Source organism: Nelusetta ayraudi, unplaced genomic scaffold, assembly GCF_046127955.1.
Source record: "Nelusetta ayraudi isolate G7.1 ecotype Tasmania unplaced genomic scaffold, CSIRO-AGI_Nayr_v1 ptg000011l, whole genome shotgun sequence".
Taxonomy (NCBI): Eukaryota; Metazoa; Chordata; class Actinopteri; order Tetraodontiformes; family Monacanthidae; genus Nelusetta; species Nelusetta ayraudi.
The window spans coordinates 28,186,041-28,202,500 of NW_027466061.1; the positions used below are offsets into that span (position 1 = coordinate 28,186,041).

At 49.9% G+C, this 16,460-nt stretch overlaps 2 protein-coding genes across 2 annotated transcripts in view; one reads left to right on the plus strand and one right to left on the minus strand.

The window, feature by feature from the left end:
• Positions 1–14: 14 nt before the first annotated feature.
• Positions 15–13,443, plus strand: gemin5 (gem (nuclear organelle) associated protein 5). Its single transcript, XM_076022429.1, has 28 exons — positions 15–286; positions 1,304–1,458; positions 2,240–2,421; positions 2,508–2,659; positions 2,734–2,832; positions 2,914–3,046; positions 3,904–4,069; positions 4,160–4,372; positions 5,156–5,241; positions 5,539–5,621; positions 6,176–6,312; positions 6,812–6,885; positions 7,498–7,673; positions 7,770–7,909; positions 8,034–8,205; positions 8,310–8,528; positions 8,604–8,666; positions 8,760–8,879; positions 9,056–9,151; positions 9,331–9,468; positions 9,876–10,023; positions 10,625–10,744; positions 10,848–11,058; positions 11,187–11,462; positions 12,228–12,390; positions 12,471–12,837; positions 12,926–13,013; positions 13,196–13,443. Exons 1-28 carry the CDS (start codon positions 142–144, stop codon positions 13,361–13,363), a joined length of 4,290 nt encoding a protein of 1,429 aa, XP_075878544.1. The 5' UTR covers positions 15–141; the 3' UTR covers positions 13,364–13,443.
• Positions 13,444–14,637: 1,194 nt separating this feature from the next.
• cnot8 (CCR4-NOT transcription complex, subunit 8) overlaps positions 14,638–16,460 on the minus strand; it is a 3,339-nt gene continuing 1,516 nt past the window's right edge. The window contains exons 3-7 of the mRNA XM_076022431.1: positions 16,392–16,460; positions 16,114–16,275; positions 15,844–15,988; positions 15,622–15,732; positions 14,638–15,421 (exon numbers count right to left, since the gene is read on the minus strand). The exon at positions 16,392–16,460 is cut by the window's right edge and continues 125 nt beyond it. Coding sequence (XP_075878546.1) covers positions 15,293–15,421; positions 15,622–15,732; positions 15,844–15,988; positions 16,114–16,275; positions 16,392–16,460 — 616 coding nt within the window. The 3' untranslated portion in view covers positions 14,638–15,292. The remainder of the gene's footprint in view (positions 15,422–15,621; positions 15,733–15,843; positions 15,989–16,113; positions 16,276–16,391) is intronic.

The following is a 16,460-nucleotide window of genomic DNA, read 5'->3' on the forward strand; positions in this document are numbered from 1 at the left end:
GGTAAGAGTTACGACACCACGCCGGCCGTACGGCATTCAGCGTTGATGCTACGACGTGTAGTGTAGGTAGTAACATGTGAGTCTGGATTTCTTGTGTTAAACTTTAACAGATAGAAAACAAGTACAGCTTTTGGGCACACCATGCACGAGAGGTCGCTTCCTGCTTCCCCCAACTGGTACTGCTCTCGCTGCAGCGACGTCAGCAGCAGCGGCAGGTTACTGGGCGTCGGAGCCAAAAACACCGTCTTTCTGATTGACATCTCTGCGTCCTCCTGTCGTGTTGTAGGTGAGTCTGCCCGTTCTATTCATGTGTAAACGCGTTGCTCTGTTCGCCAGAGTCAAGGTGATCTCAGGCGTGCTGATTACAGCTCCTCGTTACCTGCGCAACTCAAGAAAGTCTTGAGGTGCGCTCATCACTCCTGCCAGTGAACGCATCAGACCTGACAAAAGCTCAATCTATACATCTCTGTGTTCCACTTTTCATAACACACAGCTGTTTGTGATGTCACAGACACTGAGACCTCTCTCAGGTCCACGACAACACCTAAAGCCAGGTTTTGGCTGCACTGTCTGAGATCACCGTGTTTTTGTCTCTCCCAAACACGTGGGAGGTTCATCAAAGCATCATTGTCAGCAGGATGCTGTAAACCAGTGCTTCTCAGGCCTTCTCTGTCATGACTCCCTTTGGAGGAAGAACATTTTTCATGTTCCCCCCACCCTGAGAAAATGGTGGCAAAATAGGCTGTTTATAACTTTATTGAAACAACGTTAGAAAAAAACAACAACATTCCTCTCACCTGTTTTAGTAATTTCTGTTGTGCAAATAACTTTTCACAACATCATTTCACTTTTCTATTAGTCATTTATGTTATGCAAATAAACAACAGCAAACCCCATCTCATGACTCTGCGCCCTCCAGGGGGGGCGCAACACCCACTTTGAGAAACACTGCTGTAAACAGAAGGCTATTTTATTTTTATTTTTTTAATAGCATATTGGTTCATCGTCTAAAACTTTATGCAAGTTTATCAATTCAATATTAGTTTTTATCATGAGCCTGCTTTTAATGCTTAATAAATCTAAAACTGCTATTTTACATTAAAGATCTTGCAGCTGAACTAATTAGTTGAACATATTTTGATGCAAGCTAAAAAAAAAAAATTAGTTTTGTTTGCCTCTAAACCAAAAACATCCCTATGAACCGAGTGGGGATTAAAATCCAGCGTTGACAGTGAGACGGATCCCCGGAGGATTTACCTCCCCGCTGGTGTTGTGATTATTGTGTCGCTTTGTTTACTTTCAGGTGAGCTCGCGGGCCACAGAGACGTGGTGTCGAGCTTTTCCTTCTGCCAGCTGGCTGCTCAGAGCCACCTGTGTGTCAGCTCCTCCAACGATGGCACCGTTCGCTTCTGGGACGCCAACGACAAGGTTCTCATCCGAGAACACACGGGTCACCGGGTGAGTGGGACTCTTCCAATTCCATTCTTTTTTTCTTTTTCTTTTTTTCTTTTTTTTAGAATGTATTTTAGCAAAATCAATGCCTTTGCAAAACATGCTGTTGTCCCCTGTTGAGGCAGAGGCAGATATAAAAGAAAAACAGATTCAAAAGGTGCAGCGCCATTGCACTGAGTCGTTTTTTTGTTTTGTTTTTGAGCATTTTGCATTTTGCTTTGCTTTCATGGCTCCCTCTGCAGGGGAAGTTCAAAGTGTCTGTGACAGACTTTGTGGAGGACAGACTTTGCTGTGCGGTTCGGATACAGTCGGCTTCCCTCTGATGCAATTCACGAGTCCCTCCGGGGCCTGTCGACGGTCGAGGTTATAGAGGGCAGCGCTTTATTCACTTTCCACTGCTTGCTTCAATTTCTGTCTCAGAGCCATAACGTTGGCTGTGCGGCATTTGATCTGGAGAATAAAAGAGCCCAGACTGGCAGCGAGCTAAACCTTTCATCAGCGAGGGGAAGAGGAGTTTCTGCCTTCCGCTGACTCTGACTTTGGTTTCTTAAACGACGACCTTGCGGGATCGCTGACATTTAAATGATGGGATGTCTCAAGTCCATCATTTCAGGTTCCCACCAGAGACGTTTCAAGTTGGTCTCGGGGTTTCTTAACCAATCTGCTTCCTATAGTTGTGACAGCAGAGCTGCATCCATTAAATATCAACTGGAAGTGAATACTGTGTATTTCTTCTTCTTCTTCTTCTTCTTCTTCTTCTTCTTCTTCTTCTTCTTCTGACACACAGAGCAGCGTCACGGCGGTGCACTGGTCTCCGGCCGATCACAACCTGGTGGTGTCCGGGGACGAGAAGGGCGTCGTGTTCTGCCACTGGCACCACACCGGAGACACAGCCAGCTTCTTCCCGGAGCCCAGAACCATCTTCTGCCTGAGCTGCTCCCCTCACACCTGGAGCACCGTGGCGGTCGGGTGAGCAGAGGCGGGAAACGCCACCCGGGTCTTTGTTTCCACGCGTCGACAAGTGCTCTGACTGCGTCGCGGCCGCTCTCCTCCAGGTACAAAGACGGCATGATCGCACTGGTCGACGTGGCCAAGCGAGGGGAGGTGATGCAGCGCCTGCGCGGACACGAGGATGAGATCCACTCGCTGGCCTGGTCGCCGCTGGACAAGGAAGGATCCCTCACCAGCAGATCTGAGGACGGCGAAAGTTAGTGGAGCTGCAGCGGCTAATTTTTTCTTTTTTCGTACTTTGTTGGCGACACACTTTTTATCTCGCTATAGTGACGATGTCGGCGCCTGAGGGAGAGCAGAGGGGCTGCTACCTGGTGTCCGGGAGCCGAGACCAGACGTTGAGGGTCTGGAGCTCTGCCAGAGGGAAAGGTATGAGTTCCCGCTGCGCCTGCGCCGCCGTTGACTTGAGGTTTTTTTTTCTGTTTAGCCAAACTGTTTGTGCTCCTGCAGCCGTGATGACACTGAAGCTGCCCTACCTGAAGAAACGCGGCTCGGCGGTCGACCCCGGGGTCAAGGAGAGACTCTGGCTGCACGTCCACTGGCCCAAGGGACATCCCACCCAGATCGTGTCCAGCTGCTTCAGGTGAGCCTCCCTCCTCTCCTCACTTCCTCTCCTCCTCTTCTCCCTGTTGTGAATTTTTAGTGCTCCTGGTGTCCAGTTTTAGTCTGTATTTTGAGGTGTTGTCTGTATCGCCTGTCTTTAATGTTTGCACTTTTTTAGTTTATTATTTCTGTGATATTTTGACTGCACTTTACTATTTTTATTTGCTGCGAAGCACTTGGTACATTCGTGCAATGAAGGGTGCTACATAAATAAACTTTTACTGACTAACTTACTGACTGGTTTACTTACTGACTGACTTACTCACTGACTAACTGACTTACCTACTTACTTACTTGTGTCCCCAAGCCTCGGGCATCCAAGACGGCACCCCATTCATTCCAATGGAGTCGCTCACTTGGTCCACAATGCCCAAAAAGTCCACCATCTAGAATTTATTTCTGCTTTATGGCCTATCGAGTACGCGCAGTAGCATCACTTCCCATCACGCCTCTGTAACTCACATTACACATCAGAACATATCAGCCAATCAGAACGAGCCACAGACTCAGCATGTGACATCACTCTCGGATTAAACTGTGGCTTTTCGGTCCTGTAGAGAAGTCCATGACTTCAAAATACACAATATAAAGATTTCTATGTTTCATGTTAGAGGTGTCCTGTCAACCGTTTTCCTGGCATTTATTTTTCTAATGCAGTCTATGGGGAAAATGCTTTTTCTGCCCCATTGCATTCAATACCACGGGTGGGAAAAATCAACGTGCCGACAGAGCTGCCGTAGCATATCCAGGTCTTGAAATACATCCATGGTTGTCCTTCCTTCTCATTCACTCAATTTCCCTGCCTTGGTGTGTGTGTGCATGTGTGTTGGTCCCCAGTGGTGAGATCGTGATGTGGGACCTAACCCGCACGGGGAAGTCAAAGTGGTCTCTGCTTGGGACGTCGTCGGACAGTCAGAGCCACAGCAGGATCGTCTTCAACCTGAGCTCCATGCAGCTGCAGGACGGTCGGGAGCTCCTCATCAGCACCTCCATGGACAGAGAGGTGGGTGCGCTCGTCTCCGGTCCGAAACCGCACTGGACAGTTCCTTGGTAATCCTGAGTTGTTATTATTATTTTTTGTCTTCACGCGCAGATTAAATGCTGGGATCTGGCGTCTCTAGACTGCTGCTGGACGCTGCCCACCCTCGGCGGCTTTGTCTACGCCCTCAGCTTCTCGCCCGTCGGCACCGGCTGCCTGGCGCTGGGCGTCGGCGACAACATGATCCGGGTGTGGAACACGCTGAGCACCCAGAACCAGTACGACACCCGCTCCTTCTGGCAGGGCATCAAGTCCAAAGTCACAGCGGTGAGAAACTCCTTTGGATCAGTCATTTTATTTATTTATTTATTTATTTATTTATTTATTAATTAATTAATTAATTAAGTACTCTCCTGATCAATAGATTGTTCTGGTGTAAAGTTAAGTTATATTAAGTTATAACTTAATATTAATTAACTTTGATATAATTAATATATAGATCCAAAAATTCTAATTTTCCAGTCTTTTCTAGCAGTAATCACTGTTTCTGTCTCGTCAATTAACTCCAGTGCGTCCGTTTCTTCCTCTGCTGGCCTCACTCGTGCCAAAGCAAGTGCGTTTTCTGCAGACTTGAGAGTTTTGGATAATTACTCACGCTGCTCAACTTCGATCTGGAATGAAAAATGAAGATCTGAAAATGGATTTAATCGGGGACCGTTGAGACTTTTGGAGAACTTTTAAATTTGCAAGCTCTAATTGTCTGCAATTATGAGGAGGCTGTCTGGGTTGAGCGCATCTCTGAGAGGGTCTTCGTCCTCCGGAGAGGATTATTACCGTCGTTACAGCTTTTGTGACGCTTCTTTGAGTGTCTGCTGAGATTTAAAGTCGTTGGCACCGGCTTTCACCGCCTTTCAAGCTGCACCATGATTAAAGTGCTAAATGCATCAAGCTGCTCTCTTGCCTGGAGAGCAACCTTTTTTTTTTTTTGTTTTTTTGCTTGTAGCTTCAATCAGTTTCAACTGTGAGTGATATTTTTTCCATCCTAAGTGATTTAAAAGCAGCCCTTGAGATAAAATTCATTCTTCTTCTTTTTTTTCTTTTGGTCTGCAGCTGGCATGGCACCCGAAGAGAGAAGGATCCTTGGCTTTTGGCACGGATGACGGAAAAGTCGGCATCTATGACGTCTTCTCAAACAAGTAGGTGGTTATTGATGAGTTTATACTCTACGAGTGTTTAAGTATTCATATGAGTTCAAAAGAGGAGCAAGAGTTGTGATTCGTTTTGGTCACCAAAGCGGTGCTAAAAAATAGCAATTCTTGAGAAGTTGAAAAAGTTTCCGGCAGACTGAAGAGTGTGAGCGGTGGCACCGCAGGCTGAGCGAGCACTCCGCTCTGCTCTGCTCCTCAGAGGTTTCCTTTTCCTCCTCCTCTTGGCTCCCACCGCCGCAGCTTTTCCCTGACGCTGCGTGTTTCTCCTGCTCTGTCTCCTCGCAGGCCTCCTCAAATATCGAGCTCCTATCACCGAAAAACCGTGTACGCGCTGGCCTGGGGCCCCCCAGTGCCGCCGGTGTCGTTGGGTAAGTGTCTAATGAACTTTTAGCAGCGGCTGCTGTTTGAGCGGCGAAACGCTCCGATCGAGCGGAAAAACACAGCGGCAACGCACCGAGTCAGCTAAAAAAAAAACAAAAAATAACACGTCTGCACGGCCTTTTTGTAATCGACTCTGTAATTGAATGAGCTGAGAAAACACTTAAAGCCCCTCCCCCACCCTGCCTGCTGCTCACCGGGAAATCAAGACGCAGGAAGTTAATTTCAGCAGATGTCAGCAGACCACGTTCGATTGTGTTACTTCAGCTCTGGACCTGCAAAACCTAATTGTGTGCATGCAATCTGCTGATGAGGCCTCCCAAACAAACACGAGGAGCCACTAATTGGTTCAACCGCGCGGCTCGGGGCTCGGCCGTCTCATTGGTCGGCGTCGTCGCGATGATTTGTCGAAGGTCTGCGGAGGAAATTAGGAGCAGCTGTTTTCCCCTCCCCGTTCCGTCTCTGGGCACGAGTCATTCTGCACACGCTGCAGCCAGAAAGCAAATTACAATATGTTGTTGGACTAACGAGCGGCCTCGTGCAGGTGTGGCGGAGGGGAAGTGGGCCCACAGCCTGTACAGCTGCGCCGGCGAGGGCGTGGTCCTGCAGCACGACCCGGCGAGGCTGAGCGGCGAGGCGTCCGACATCGACCAGCTCATCAGAGACACCAACTGCATCAAGGTGGAGTGGACATAGTGGCGGGATAGCGCGAGAGTCGACACCATCGATTGTCCTTAGACCTCTCTAGATCTCTAGGAAACAAAGGATTTAGCCCTGTGTTTACAGCCCTGAATATTGGGGTAAAAAAAAATAAAGCTAAAATATTGGGATGTTTTTGGAAAATCGAGAAAAAGGGTGGAATTTTCTCATATCTGTTATTCACTGTTATTCACATTAATTTGGGTCATTGGGGACATTTGATGTTCAAACATCATGTTTGATAAAGTTAAGAGAGGCAAGACTGAACCTTTGCATGACACCTAGAATCCCAACTCGGCGTACAGTCAGTCGTGAACACGCCTCAAGGCGCAAAACAAGGCCAGACAGTCGGTCGACAGACGCGGCGCTGCGGGTTTGACGTTCCGGGCTCGTCGGAGCTCCGGCGTCGACTGCAGAATGTGAAAGCAGGTGATTTGAATCAGGCCGTGACGGTGAAATGTTGCCCCCTCCTCTCCCGCAGCACAAGCTGTCTCCGCACACGGACATCAGCTGGAAGCCGGATGGGAGAGCGGTCGCCATCGGCAACGAGGACGGGTGAGTGAGCGGTCAGGTCTGACTGACCCCGTCGGCCGGTCGGAGTCCTGCGACGGTCCGTCTGGAGGCCTTGGGCTGCACGTTAACATTCAGCTCAGTGGGAAAGCGGCTCGCACCCCGACTTCACCTCTGTTGCTCCTCACACACCAGCAGGAAGAGCCTGCAGAAGTTGTACAAATTCAGTTCATTAGACTTGCAGGAAAAGCAAACGAGCGGCATGCTGACATTCCGAGCATCACTGTATCAAAAAAAATCTGTCATTTTAATATTAATGTTAGGGCTGTCAAACGATTAATTTCTTTAATTGCGATGAATCGCAGAATCTTCATGGTTAACTGTGATTAATCAAGGTTTGAATTGCATGTGTAAAATTCAGTTATTTTGCATTTCAAGGCAGTTTTAAGTTTAGTGTCTGGTGTGAACGACACCATTGGTTAAGGTTAAGGAAGTGGGCTCCGTTCCGCGGCGTTTCTGCGTCTAGTGTGAACCAGGCCTTACGTTTGAAATGCAATTAAAAAAAAATGTACGCGTTATGGATCGTATTTAACTATAATTTAACTTAACGCTGACAGCCCTAATTAAATAATTGATATATATAATATTTTCCTGCAGGTGCATCGACATCTACCAGGCTCCCAGTCTGAAGCTGCTGTGCAGCATCCAGCAGCACCACAAGATCATCAACACGCTGCGGTGGCACCGTGGCCCCGCCCCCGAGCTCCACGGCCTCCTGGCCTCGGGCTCCAGCAACGCCATCGTCTTCGTGCACGACCTGCGAGCCGTCATAGGTGACCAGGGGGTGGAGCCACACTTGCTAGTGCTCCGCCTCTCAAAGCTAAGGCTAACTTGTTGTGTGTGTTCCCCCCCCCCACAAAAATGCGCAGAGAATCCTCCAGAGAGCCCCCTGGTGGTGACGGAGCCGCATCGCAGGCTGTGCGGTCACACGGGCAAAATCACGGGGATGGCCTGGAGTCCGCACCACGACGGCCGGCTGGTCACCGTCTCCTACGACGGCACGGCCCAGGTCAGTGTCGGCAAGGCATCGTGGGTGATACAACCAGGATGCGTTTCCTCGTGTGTCTGCACCTCCCACCAAACTGGCACTGCAGAAACAGGAAGTGGTCTGTTTTTCTAAAATTCCCGCCCAGGTGTGGGACGTCCTGCAGGAGGCGGCCCTCGCCAACTACCGGGGTCATGTGGGTTACCTGCTGTCGGTGGACTGGTCCCCCGTCGACCCGGACGTGATCTGGACCGGAGGGAAGGACTTCACCGTGCAGGAATGGAGGGTCTCCGAGCAGGAGTTCACCAAGCCGCCAAAAGGTGGAGCCCTACGCCTCTGAGAGAGAAGTTTGACATTTGGAAAACTAGGAAAGGCACGAGTTTCTGTCTCCCTGGTTCTAACTTTCCTGTTTCGCTCCTCTCAGGGAAGAAGATGGTCGACTTGAAGGAGAAGATGAAGACCAACTTGAAGCAGCAGAAGAAGAAGAACAAGAAGACGTCCGGGGCAGGTGGAGCTGCGGCTGCAACGGTGGAGCTCGAGGCAGAGGCGGCAACCAACGGGCACAAGGCGACTGCAGAGGGGCCGTCAGGTGATGAGGAGGAGCAGGAGGAAGCCACTGCAGCTAATGGCACCGCAGCAGCAGGTAACAGAACAGCCGGAAAACAGCTCCGAGAGGCTGCAAGTGTCAAGTTCTCACCCGTTACCTCCTGAATTCTAGCTATGGCCACCCCTGAAATGCAAAGGAAGACATTTGCAGCCCCCAAGAGCAAAGAAAAACCAGGTTTGTGCCTCAACCAACCAAGCAACTGCAGCTGTGGGGGATTGTTTGCTTGTTTGTTTGCCTTTGACTGGTTTTTCACCGGTTGCTCCCCAGATCTGCTGAAGAAGAAGAAGCCGCGCTCTATGTTGCCCCTCAGCAACTCCATGGACCACCGGCCCAAAGAGGACCTGCTGCAGGACTGCGTCACGCTGGCCTCCATCACCCACGGCAACGGTGAGGAGCAGCAGCGCGATGATGACATCATCGACGGCGCTGCAAAGCATCCAGGGAACTTTAGAACCAGAAAGTGCCGCTTTGGATGTCCAGACATGAGAAAACGTTGCTTTGAAAAAAAAAAAAGTACTTATTCTTACTTATGCCATGAACTCCGCTGTGTGTGTCATTTGCAGCGCCCCCTGCAGGCTGCGTCCCAGGTCAGGGGGAGTACATGTACCTGGGCCTCTTCTCAGACAGAGCTGCTCTGCGCCAGATGTTCCAGGCAGAGGGTACCGTGAACCTCTCTCTCTCTCCCTCTCTCTCTCTCTCTCTCTCTCTCTATCTCTCCCTCTCTCCCCCACCCTCTCTCTCTCTCCCCCACCCTCTCTCTCTCTCTCTCTCTCTCTCTCTCTCTCTCTCTCTCTCTCCTCGCTCGCCCAGACCCATCCTCTCTCTCCATGTTCTCCAGAGGAGGCCCACCTGGAGGCAGGACACTTTGACTCGGTCACGTACCTGCGTCTGTGGAGCGGCGACCTGGAGGGGGCGCTGCAGCTGGCCACGGAGAGAGGAGAGCTGAACGACCACCTGCTCTCCGTCGCCCCCATGGGTACTGCTGCTACTACTGCACCCACTCATGACAGCCACCTCTGACATCGTCACAAAGGAACTGATTTCCAGGGAGCTTTTGTGCTTCACTGTCAGGATGAGCTGAACGTTGGATAAAAAAAAGCAGACGGTGATGTTATTTGAAGAGATTTATTTTATTTAAATCACATTGACGACTCTCTGATGAGGCAACGCTCTGCAGAAACTCGGCTCCCTGGTCTTTTTCAGCTCCTCGGGGTTCCGTTCCTCCCTGTTGACAAGCAGATGATGCATAAAACATGCACTCTGCTCTGCTCTGCTCTGCTCTGCTCTGCTCCGCCTGTGCGGTGCTGCTGAGGATGTTGATTATTCACAGCCCTGCTGGCTGGTTGGGTCTTGCCCTCTAACGCCGCGTGTCTCTGCCTCCAGCCGGTTTCGGGGTGTGGAGCCGGACGGTGGAGGCCTTCGTCAGGCAGCTGTGCCTGCAGGAGCAGTACCTTAAGGCGGCGACGCACCTGCTGTCCATCAACAGGGTGCACGAAGCCATCAAGCTGCTGCACTCGCACAAGCTCTACAGGTTGGCGCCTGTTTTGTTCTGTTATTATTATTATTATTCTGTTGTTATTTTCAAAGGCCCTCTGTTTCTTCGAGCTGGGCGAAACTGGAGATTTTGGTATGAATTTGATTCCAAGTAAATAGAGGGGACACATAGTGTTGTGTGGTGATGTGAATCATTGAATAATGATGTGCTTTTGCCTTTAGTTAGTTAAGGTAAAACCTAAGATTTTAGACAAATAAACATTTTTTTCATTAATATTAACCATGAATCAAAACAATTAAGTTGTATAAAATTTTTAATAATTTTACTACACACAACGCTCTAAGAAAACAGTCTTGTATTGTATAATACCAAAAAAGCAATAATGTAGCAAAATATGAACCCAACAGTGTCAACAACTCAACAAAACTACCTTCCAGCATACACAGATATTTGTGAATGTACGCATTTATTTATGTATGTACGTAGTGCTTATTTATTTATTCATTCATTCATTTGTGGGACGTCTAGATGAGAAACTGCAACTGAAGCCTTGATGTCATCACATGTGTGATTGATCTGCTACCAATACTCATCTTGACTGACTGATCAGTATCTGTGCTTGGTGTGTTGTGCGCAGGGAGGCCATTGCCCTGGCCAAAGCCCGGCTGCCGGCCGACGATCCGGTCCTGGCGGAGCTGTACAGCAGCTGGGCCGCCCTGCTGGAGAAGGACGGACATTTCTCTGCTGCAGCTAAATGGTGAGCGCCGCCTCTCTTATTTCTCCAGTGCAGTGAGAAATGAAAAGAAAGAAAACAACAAAAGAAAAGCATCCTGCTGACCTCTGACCTCCCTCGCCTCCAGCTACCTGTCTGCCGGGGCCAGCTTCGACGCCGCCAAGGTCATCGCCCGGAAGAACGACGTCCCGTCGCTGAGGACGGCGGCCACGCTGGCCAACATTGCCGGCGAGGCGGCGCTGGCTCAGTCGCTGGCGCTGCGCTGTGCCAAGGACCTGGCCGCCTCGCTGGACTGGCAGGGAGCCCAGGAGGTCCTGAGCTCCCAGGAGCAGCTGCTGGTCAGGAACACCTCCACATGTTTAGTTTACCGCCTCTTTGTGACATCACAAAGGGCTGGTTTCCTGGCGCGTGACCCTTTCAAGATCTCAGGCGTTCTTTTTTTTTTCTTTCTTTCCTCCTGCTGCAGGTCCACCAGCTGCACCTCTGCGCCGCCGAGCTGCTCGCCGCCCTGCTCGCCGCCCTGCTGGACGTGCCAGGAGCGCCAAGCGCTTCCGGTCACGCGTGGGCGTCGCCGTCACAGGGTGAACAGCAGGTCGGCGTCCGGGCCCGGGTGAGAGCCGCGTGGGAGGAGCACTTTGACGTTTCGCAAACGTCCACAGGAAGTCGCAGCGCCGAGGCTCTGCTGCAGGAGCTGAAGTCTGCAGAGGCTCCGCCCCCCACCGCCAGCGTCCCCCTCAGACAGGTGCTGCTGCTGCCTCCTGACACTGTGTGTGTTTGTGTGTGTGCGTGCGAGCGTGTGTGAGAGATATTCAGTATTTTACTGAACCATTTTATACGGACTGTTCGGTTCAGTACACAACAGCAAACTGCTGTATTTCAGTACATTTAAACCAGCCACAAAACTTTATTAAAACTTGGCACAGCAGTGCATGTTGATCCACTCAGGAGCCCGGGAGATTAGTGGTGCGCGGTTCCGGGTTTTTGGCGACCCGTCGGTCCCGCAGCTATCAGTAATTTGACTCGTCCCAGCGGCCCTGCACAACCACAGCAATTATCACAACCCGCCTCAGCCCGCGACCCGCTGTCATTAAGTAGACTCAACTCAACTCAACTCAACTTTATTCATGAAGCACTTTAAATGGAACCACAGCTGACACAAAGCGCTGTACGTAAGAACATAAAAACCTAAAACAAACAGTAAAACAATGAAGGCAATAAAAGAAATGCGGTCTCATGCTGCGTCAAAAGCCAAGGAATAAAAGTGGGTTTTTAGACGGATTTTAAGAATCGACGGTGAGGTTGAAGAAGGAGCAGCAGCAGAAAGAGATCAACCACAATATGTCTTAGAGAACTTTCTTCCATTGCATCCTCTGTGTGTGTGTGTGTGTGTGTGTGTGTGTGTGTGTGTGTGTGTGTGTGTGTGTGTGTGTGTGTGTGTGTGTGTGTGTGTGTGTGTGTGTGTGTGTGTGTGTCGTGGAGTTGTCAACCTCTCCGACCTCCTCCTCAGGTGCTGCTGTATGTTTCGCTCCACCTGACCGCCGCCACGTTGAGCGGGATGTCGGGCGACGGCGGCCGAGAGCTGAAGGAGCTGTGGAAGGCGGCGGCCTGGCTGAAGGACGCCGAACACTTCTCCCTCTCGGCGCAGCTCTGCAGCCTGATGTTCCCCGACGGTGAGTCGCCACGCACAGAAACCAGCCGAACCTGCTGATGAAGGTCGCGGTGTCTCAAACGTGGAATTTTCTCTCTGCAGGAGTCGTTGGGTCCCAACGTCACTCAGAAGGACGAGAAGAAGAAGCTGAAGCCGCTGCCCAAAGCCTGCAGGCGCTGGTCAACTACCACCGTCTGTACCAGCGCTGGTGGAGAAACTCCGGCCACCTCCCGGCCTCCGACTCCAGACCGGCAGCGGAGCAGACGGAGGTGAACGGCGGAGGCGGAGCTTCCGAGCCGGACGTCCTGGACTTTGACGTGTCTCTGCTGCTGTCTGAGCTCCACGCCACCCACCAGGAGACTCAGTGGGCGGTGAAGGACGTGCAGGAGCGCCTGGCGGCCATCATGCTGCAGCACAGCCGAGTCGGCGGAGGACAGGCGGAGGAGGACGGCGCCCCCGCTGGTGAACGGTGAGACCAGTTCTCTGGTTCTTTTCTCTCTGCCGCTCGACTCCACGCTGAGCATCTGTCTTGATCCCCCCCCCACCCCCACCTGCAGCTCGGAGAACCAGGACTCGCTGCTCTCGCTGTCGACCAGGATGACCAGGCACCAGAAAGAGTTGGCCGACATTCCAGAGAAGATCAAAGTAAGGAGGATTCCAGTGTGTGTTGGCGCACCTGTGTCTGAGTGGAACCTGCTCTTGACTGGCACAAAAAACTTCAGTGTCCAGCTCACACTCCTCCATGCAAACGTCTTGCTTCTCTACCTTCTCCACTACGGCGCCGTGGCTCGCTCTTTGACTGACAGGTTGTTGTCCCGCCCCCTCAGGCGTTCCCCCACCCAGACGTGGTCGAGTGCTGCCTGGTTCTGCTTCACCTCGACGCGACGTCGCCCCGCTGTGTCCCCCCAACCGTCCTGCAGGAGGCGCTCCTGCTGCTCCGCAAACACGCCACGACCCCGGCGCTCCTGAAGGCCTCGCAACGATTCCTCACATGAACCGTCGCCTCCGCCGGGCGACTCAGACAAGCTTTTACTTTTTTCACAGCTTTTTGTTTAATAAACTGTTTCACATTTAACGATTGTGCGATATCTGGAAATTTGTGTGTGTCGCAAAAACAAAGGTGTTGCCGTGCAGGTTCCAGAATCTGAACGCAACTTCAAACAGCTCAGAGTGAAGAAGGTTGTTGGTTTGAGTCTCTTTTGTGAGAGTTGGGTTTTAAAATCAGGTGAATTGGAAAAAAGAATCCTTCCTGTGACGCTTTACTGTGATTTCTCTCAAATTAACTTGATGCTTCTACCAAGCCTTTCTTTTTATTTTAAATCCGTGCTTCACTCGTGTGTAAAAGCATTAAAACTCACGTCAAAGGTGAAGGTGATGATTTGTCTAATTATGTATTAAAATATCTGGTTATTTCATTCATTTCAACCGTTTCACCGACTCACTGTCTGGAACATTACCACTGCGCCACCTAAGGGTCATGCTCGTCGTATTTATCTTTGTATTTTGGCTGCTGGACTTTAAAACACCAGCACTCATGAGATTCAAACCTTCAACCGCTCCATTCACAGCTCTGAGCTGTTTTTCCTGGTGGGTGTCTTCTTTTTGTTCGGAGTCTTCGCTCTATTCTTGACTTCGAAACCCAAAGGAGACTGGAATATATCTAAATAATGATTTCATGCTTCTTGTGCCTACGGTGTCAGAATACTTAATTTACAGCAAGAACGCAGGAGAACCTTGACAGGGTCCAGAAAGTTGATCCATTTGGCTCCCGAGGGGCCGCAGCATCCAACAGCCTCAATGTTGCCACTTGTTGGTGATGTACACCTTCTTTTGGAATCATTATAAATGACTTTTTAACAGTCTGAAAATCATAGCGAGTCTAATCTCATTGTTTTTAGAGCAAGAGAAATGATGGAAAATTTAATTTTCATTTCTAAATTTTCTATTTGCCCTTTATAAGCCTCAAGGGTTCCTCTTTTTTAAGCTTGGGTAAAAGCCAAAATGTAATTTATCGATTGTCCCTGTCAAACATTGTGATAGATGAAATTATCATTGAAGAACTGTTGATTGATATTGTGAAAAATACTGCATACAACAGCAAATATGATATTCAATAATATTGGATATTGGCCCAAGCCTAATCTTTATTTCTAAGTGTCCAGTTGTTCACTGCCTCCCTACAAAAACAAAAAAAAACCTAAACTGTGTCTGAGTGCAACTGCCATATATATATATATATAAAACAAAGTGTCACATTCACAGTGAAAAATACAAAAAAAAGAACAATTTAATATACAACTGTTGAACAATGCAGAATGTAAAAACAACAGTGACCACAGGAGGTGGAGGCCTGGCAGGCAGGAGAGCTTGGTCTGGCGGCTGGATGTACAGGCTAACAGCAGTTCGACTGAACACATGCAGAACAGAGCACCGTCACAAACTCGGACGCTCGCTGTTAAAAGTTTCCTCAAAGTGGAAAAAGAGCTAAAACATTTTTATTCTCATCAAAATTATACAGTTTAATTACAGGCCCTTCCAATGTGAAGTAAAACAAAATCGAAAAAAAAAAGAAAAAAAAAGAGGAATCCCTGCTGATGACCATGTGAACTGGACTGTTTTCTTCTTCTCGTTGATGTTTGAAACAGGAGCTGGTCCCATGCTGCTAAAGAAAGGTGTCACTACAGTGCTGAGTTGGAAGAAAACAACAAAACAAAAAAAAACAAAACCAAGGTGTTGTGAATAACGCGGCCGTTTACTGAATAAAAGCGACTAAAAAGAAGGGAGCGAGCCGGTGTTGGGTCCACGGAGAGTTCGGTCAGAGTCACTCAGGTCGTGGTTTCGGGGCATTGGGAGGAGAAAAAGAATCTGCTGGTCAGGTTTTTAAAACAAGTGTGTTGCTCCACTTGAAGGCTGCAAGCGCTCGCTCAGTGTTTGTTGTTGGTCTCCTCCTGGCCCGAGCTGGAGATGCCGTTCTGTGGTTGGGTGGAGCCAGAGCCCAGGCCGTACAGGCGCCCGCAGTACTTGGCGTCGTCGATGTTGTCCTCAAAGAAAAGCTGAAAGAGCCAACAGTTACGACAGAGTCTTTTAAAATGGCCCGTATTTTGCAAAATCAACTCCACCAACGGCTTTGAAGAATGGGCCGTGTCAAAAGAAAGTGTGTGCGGAAACAACGGGCTGGAAATTGGCCCTTTGTGACATCACAAATGGATGCCGAGACCTCTCTCCGGCCAGGTGTTGGCTCTGCTCTCTGTACCTCTTTCATCCTGAAGAACGCCATGCCGGTGAGAAGCGAGTCAGAGCCCGCCTGGTGCTGCCGGCCGATCCTCTTCAGCTCCAGCTGGTCCGCTACCTCCTGCAGGCCTCCCTGCACAAAACGCACAGTCAAGAATTATAAACAACACAATGAAAACAACACTTCTCAACTTCCGACAGGCGGACGAGTCGGATTATTCAACGTCTGTTTGTGACGGTGCACCTTCAGGTTTTTGCAGCTCTTCATCAGGTACTTGACGTCATAGATGGCCGGGAAGAAGAGGTTGAGGATCTGGAAGAAATCGTGTTCCTCCTCGGGGAGCCGCACGTCCGTCAGCAGCTTCACCAGGTAGCCAAAGTCGTAGCCGCTGACAGACACACAACATGACGGCAGTCAACTGGGGGGGTGTCGAGTCAAAGACGTACCAACGATCTAGCTGTCCTGTGACGGTAAAGACACCGATGGGACAAAACAACAACCACAGCAACTGACCTGTGGAAGGAGAGCCACTTGACATTTTCACACAGCACCAGGCCGGACGTCATGAGGAGCTCAGCAAAGTAGAGCGTGTCAATTCCCTCTTCTTCGTGTTTCTTAAACTGGAGGCCCGAGTTCTGTAGAAGGTCTATGGAGTCCTGTGAGTACATGTCCTCTCTGCACGGAGCAAAAAAAAAAAATCCAACAACACAAAAGGAAACTTGTTTGAACAAGGGAGAAAAAACAACAACAAAAGACTTGTGGAACGCGTCTGGTGTGAAGAGTTGACCCACGTGAGATTGAACTTGAAGTTGAACTGCCACGTCGTCGTGCCGGCAGGATAGTCGCCATCCTCGTTCATG

Bases quoted from the DNA above. Each gene is read 5' to 3' on its own strand.
- gemin5 (XM_076022429.1), top strand. From the start codon at position 142: ATGCACGAGAGGTCGCTTCCTGCTTCCCCCAACTGGTACTGCTCTCGC. The intron at 8,667-8,759 runs GTTTGTGCCTCA...GTTGCTCCCCAG, and splicing joins CAAGAGCAAAGAAAAACCAG to ATCTGCTGAAGAAGAAGAAG. The intron at 9,469-9,875 runs GTACTGCTGCTA...CTCTGCCTCCAG, and splicing joins GCTCTCCGTCGCCCCCATGG to CCGGTTTCGGGGTGTGGAGC.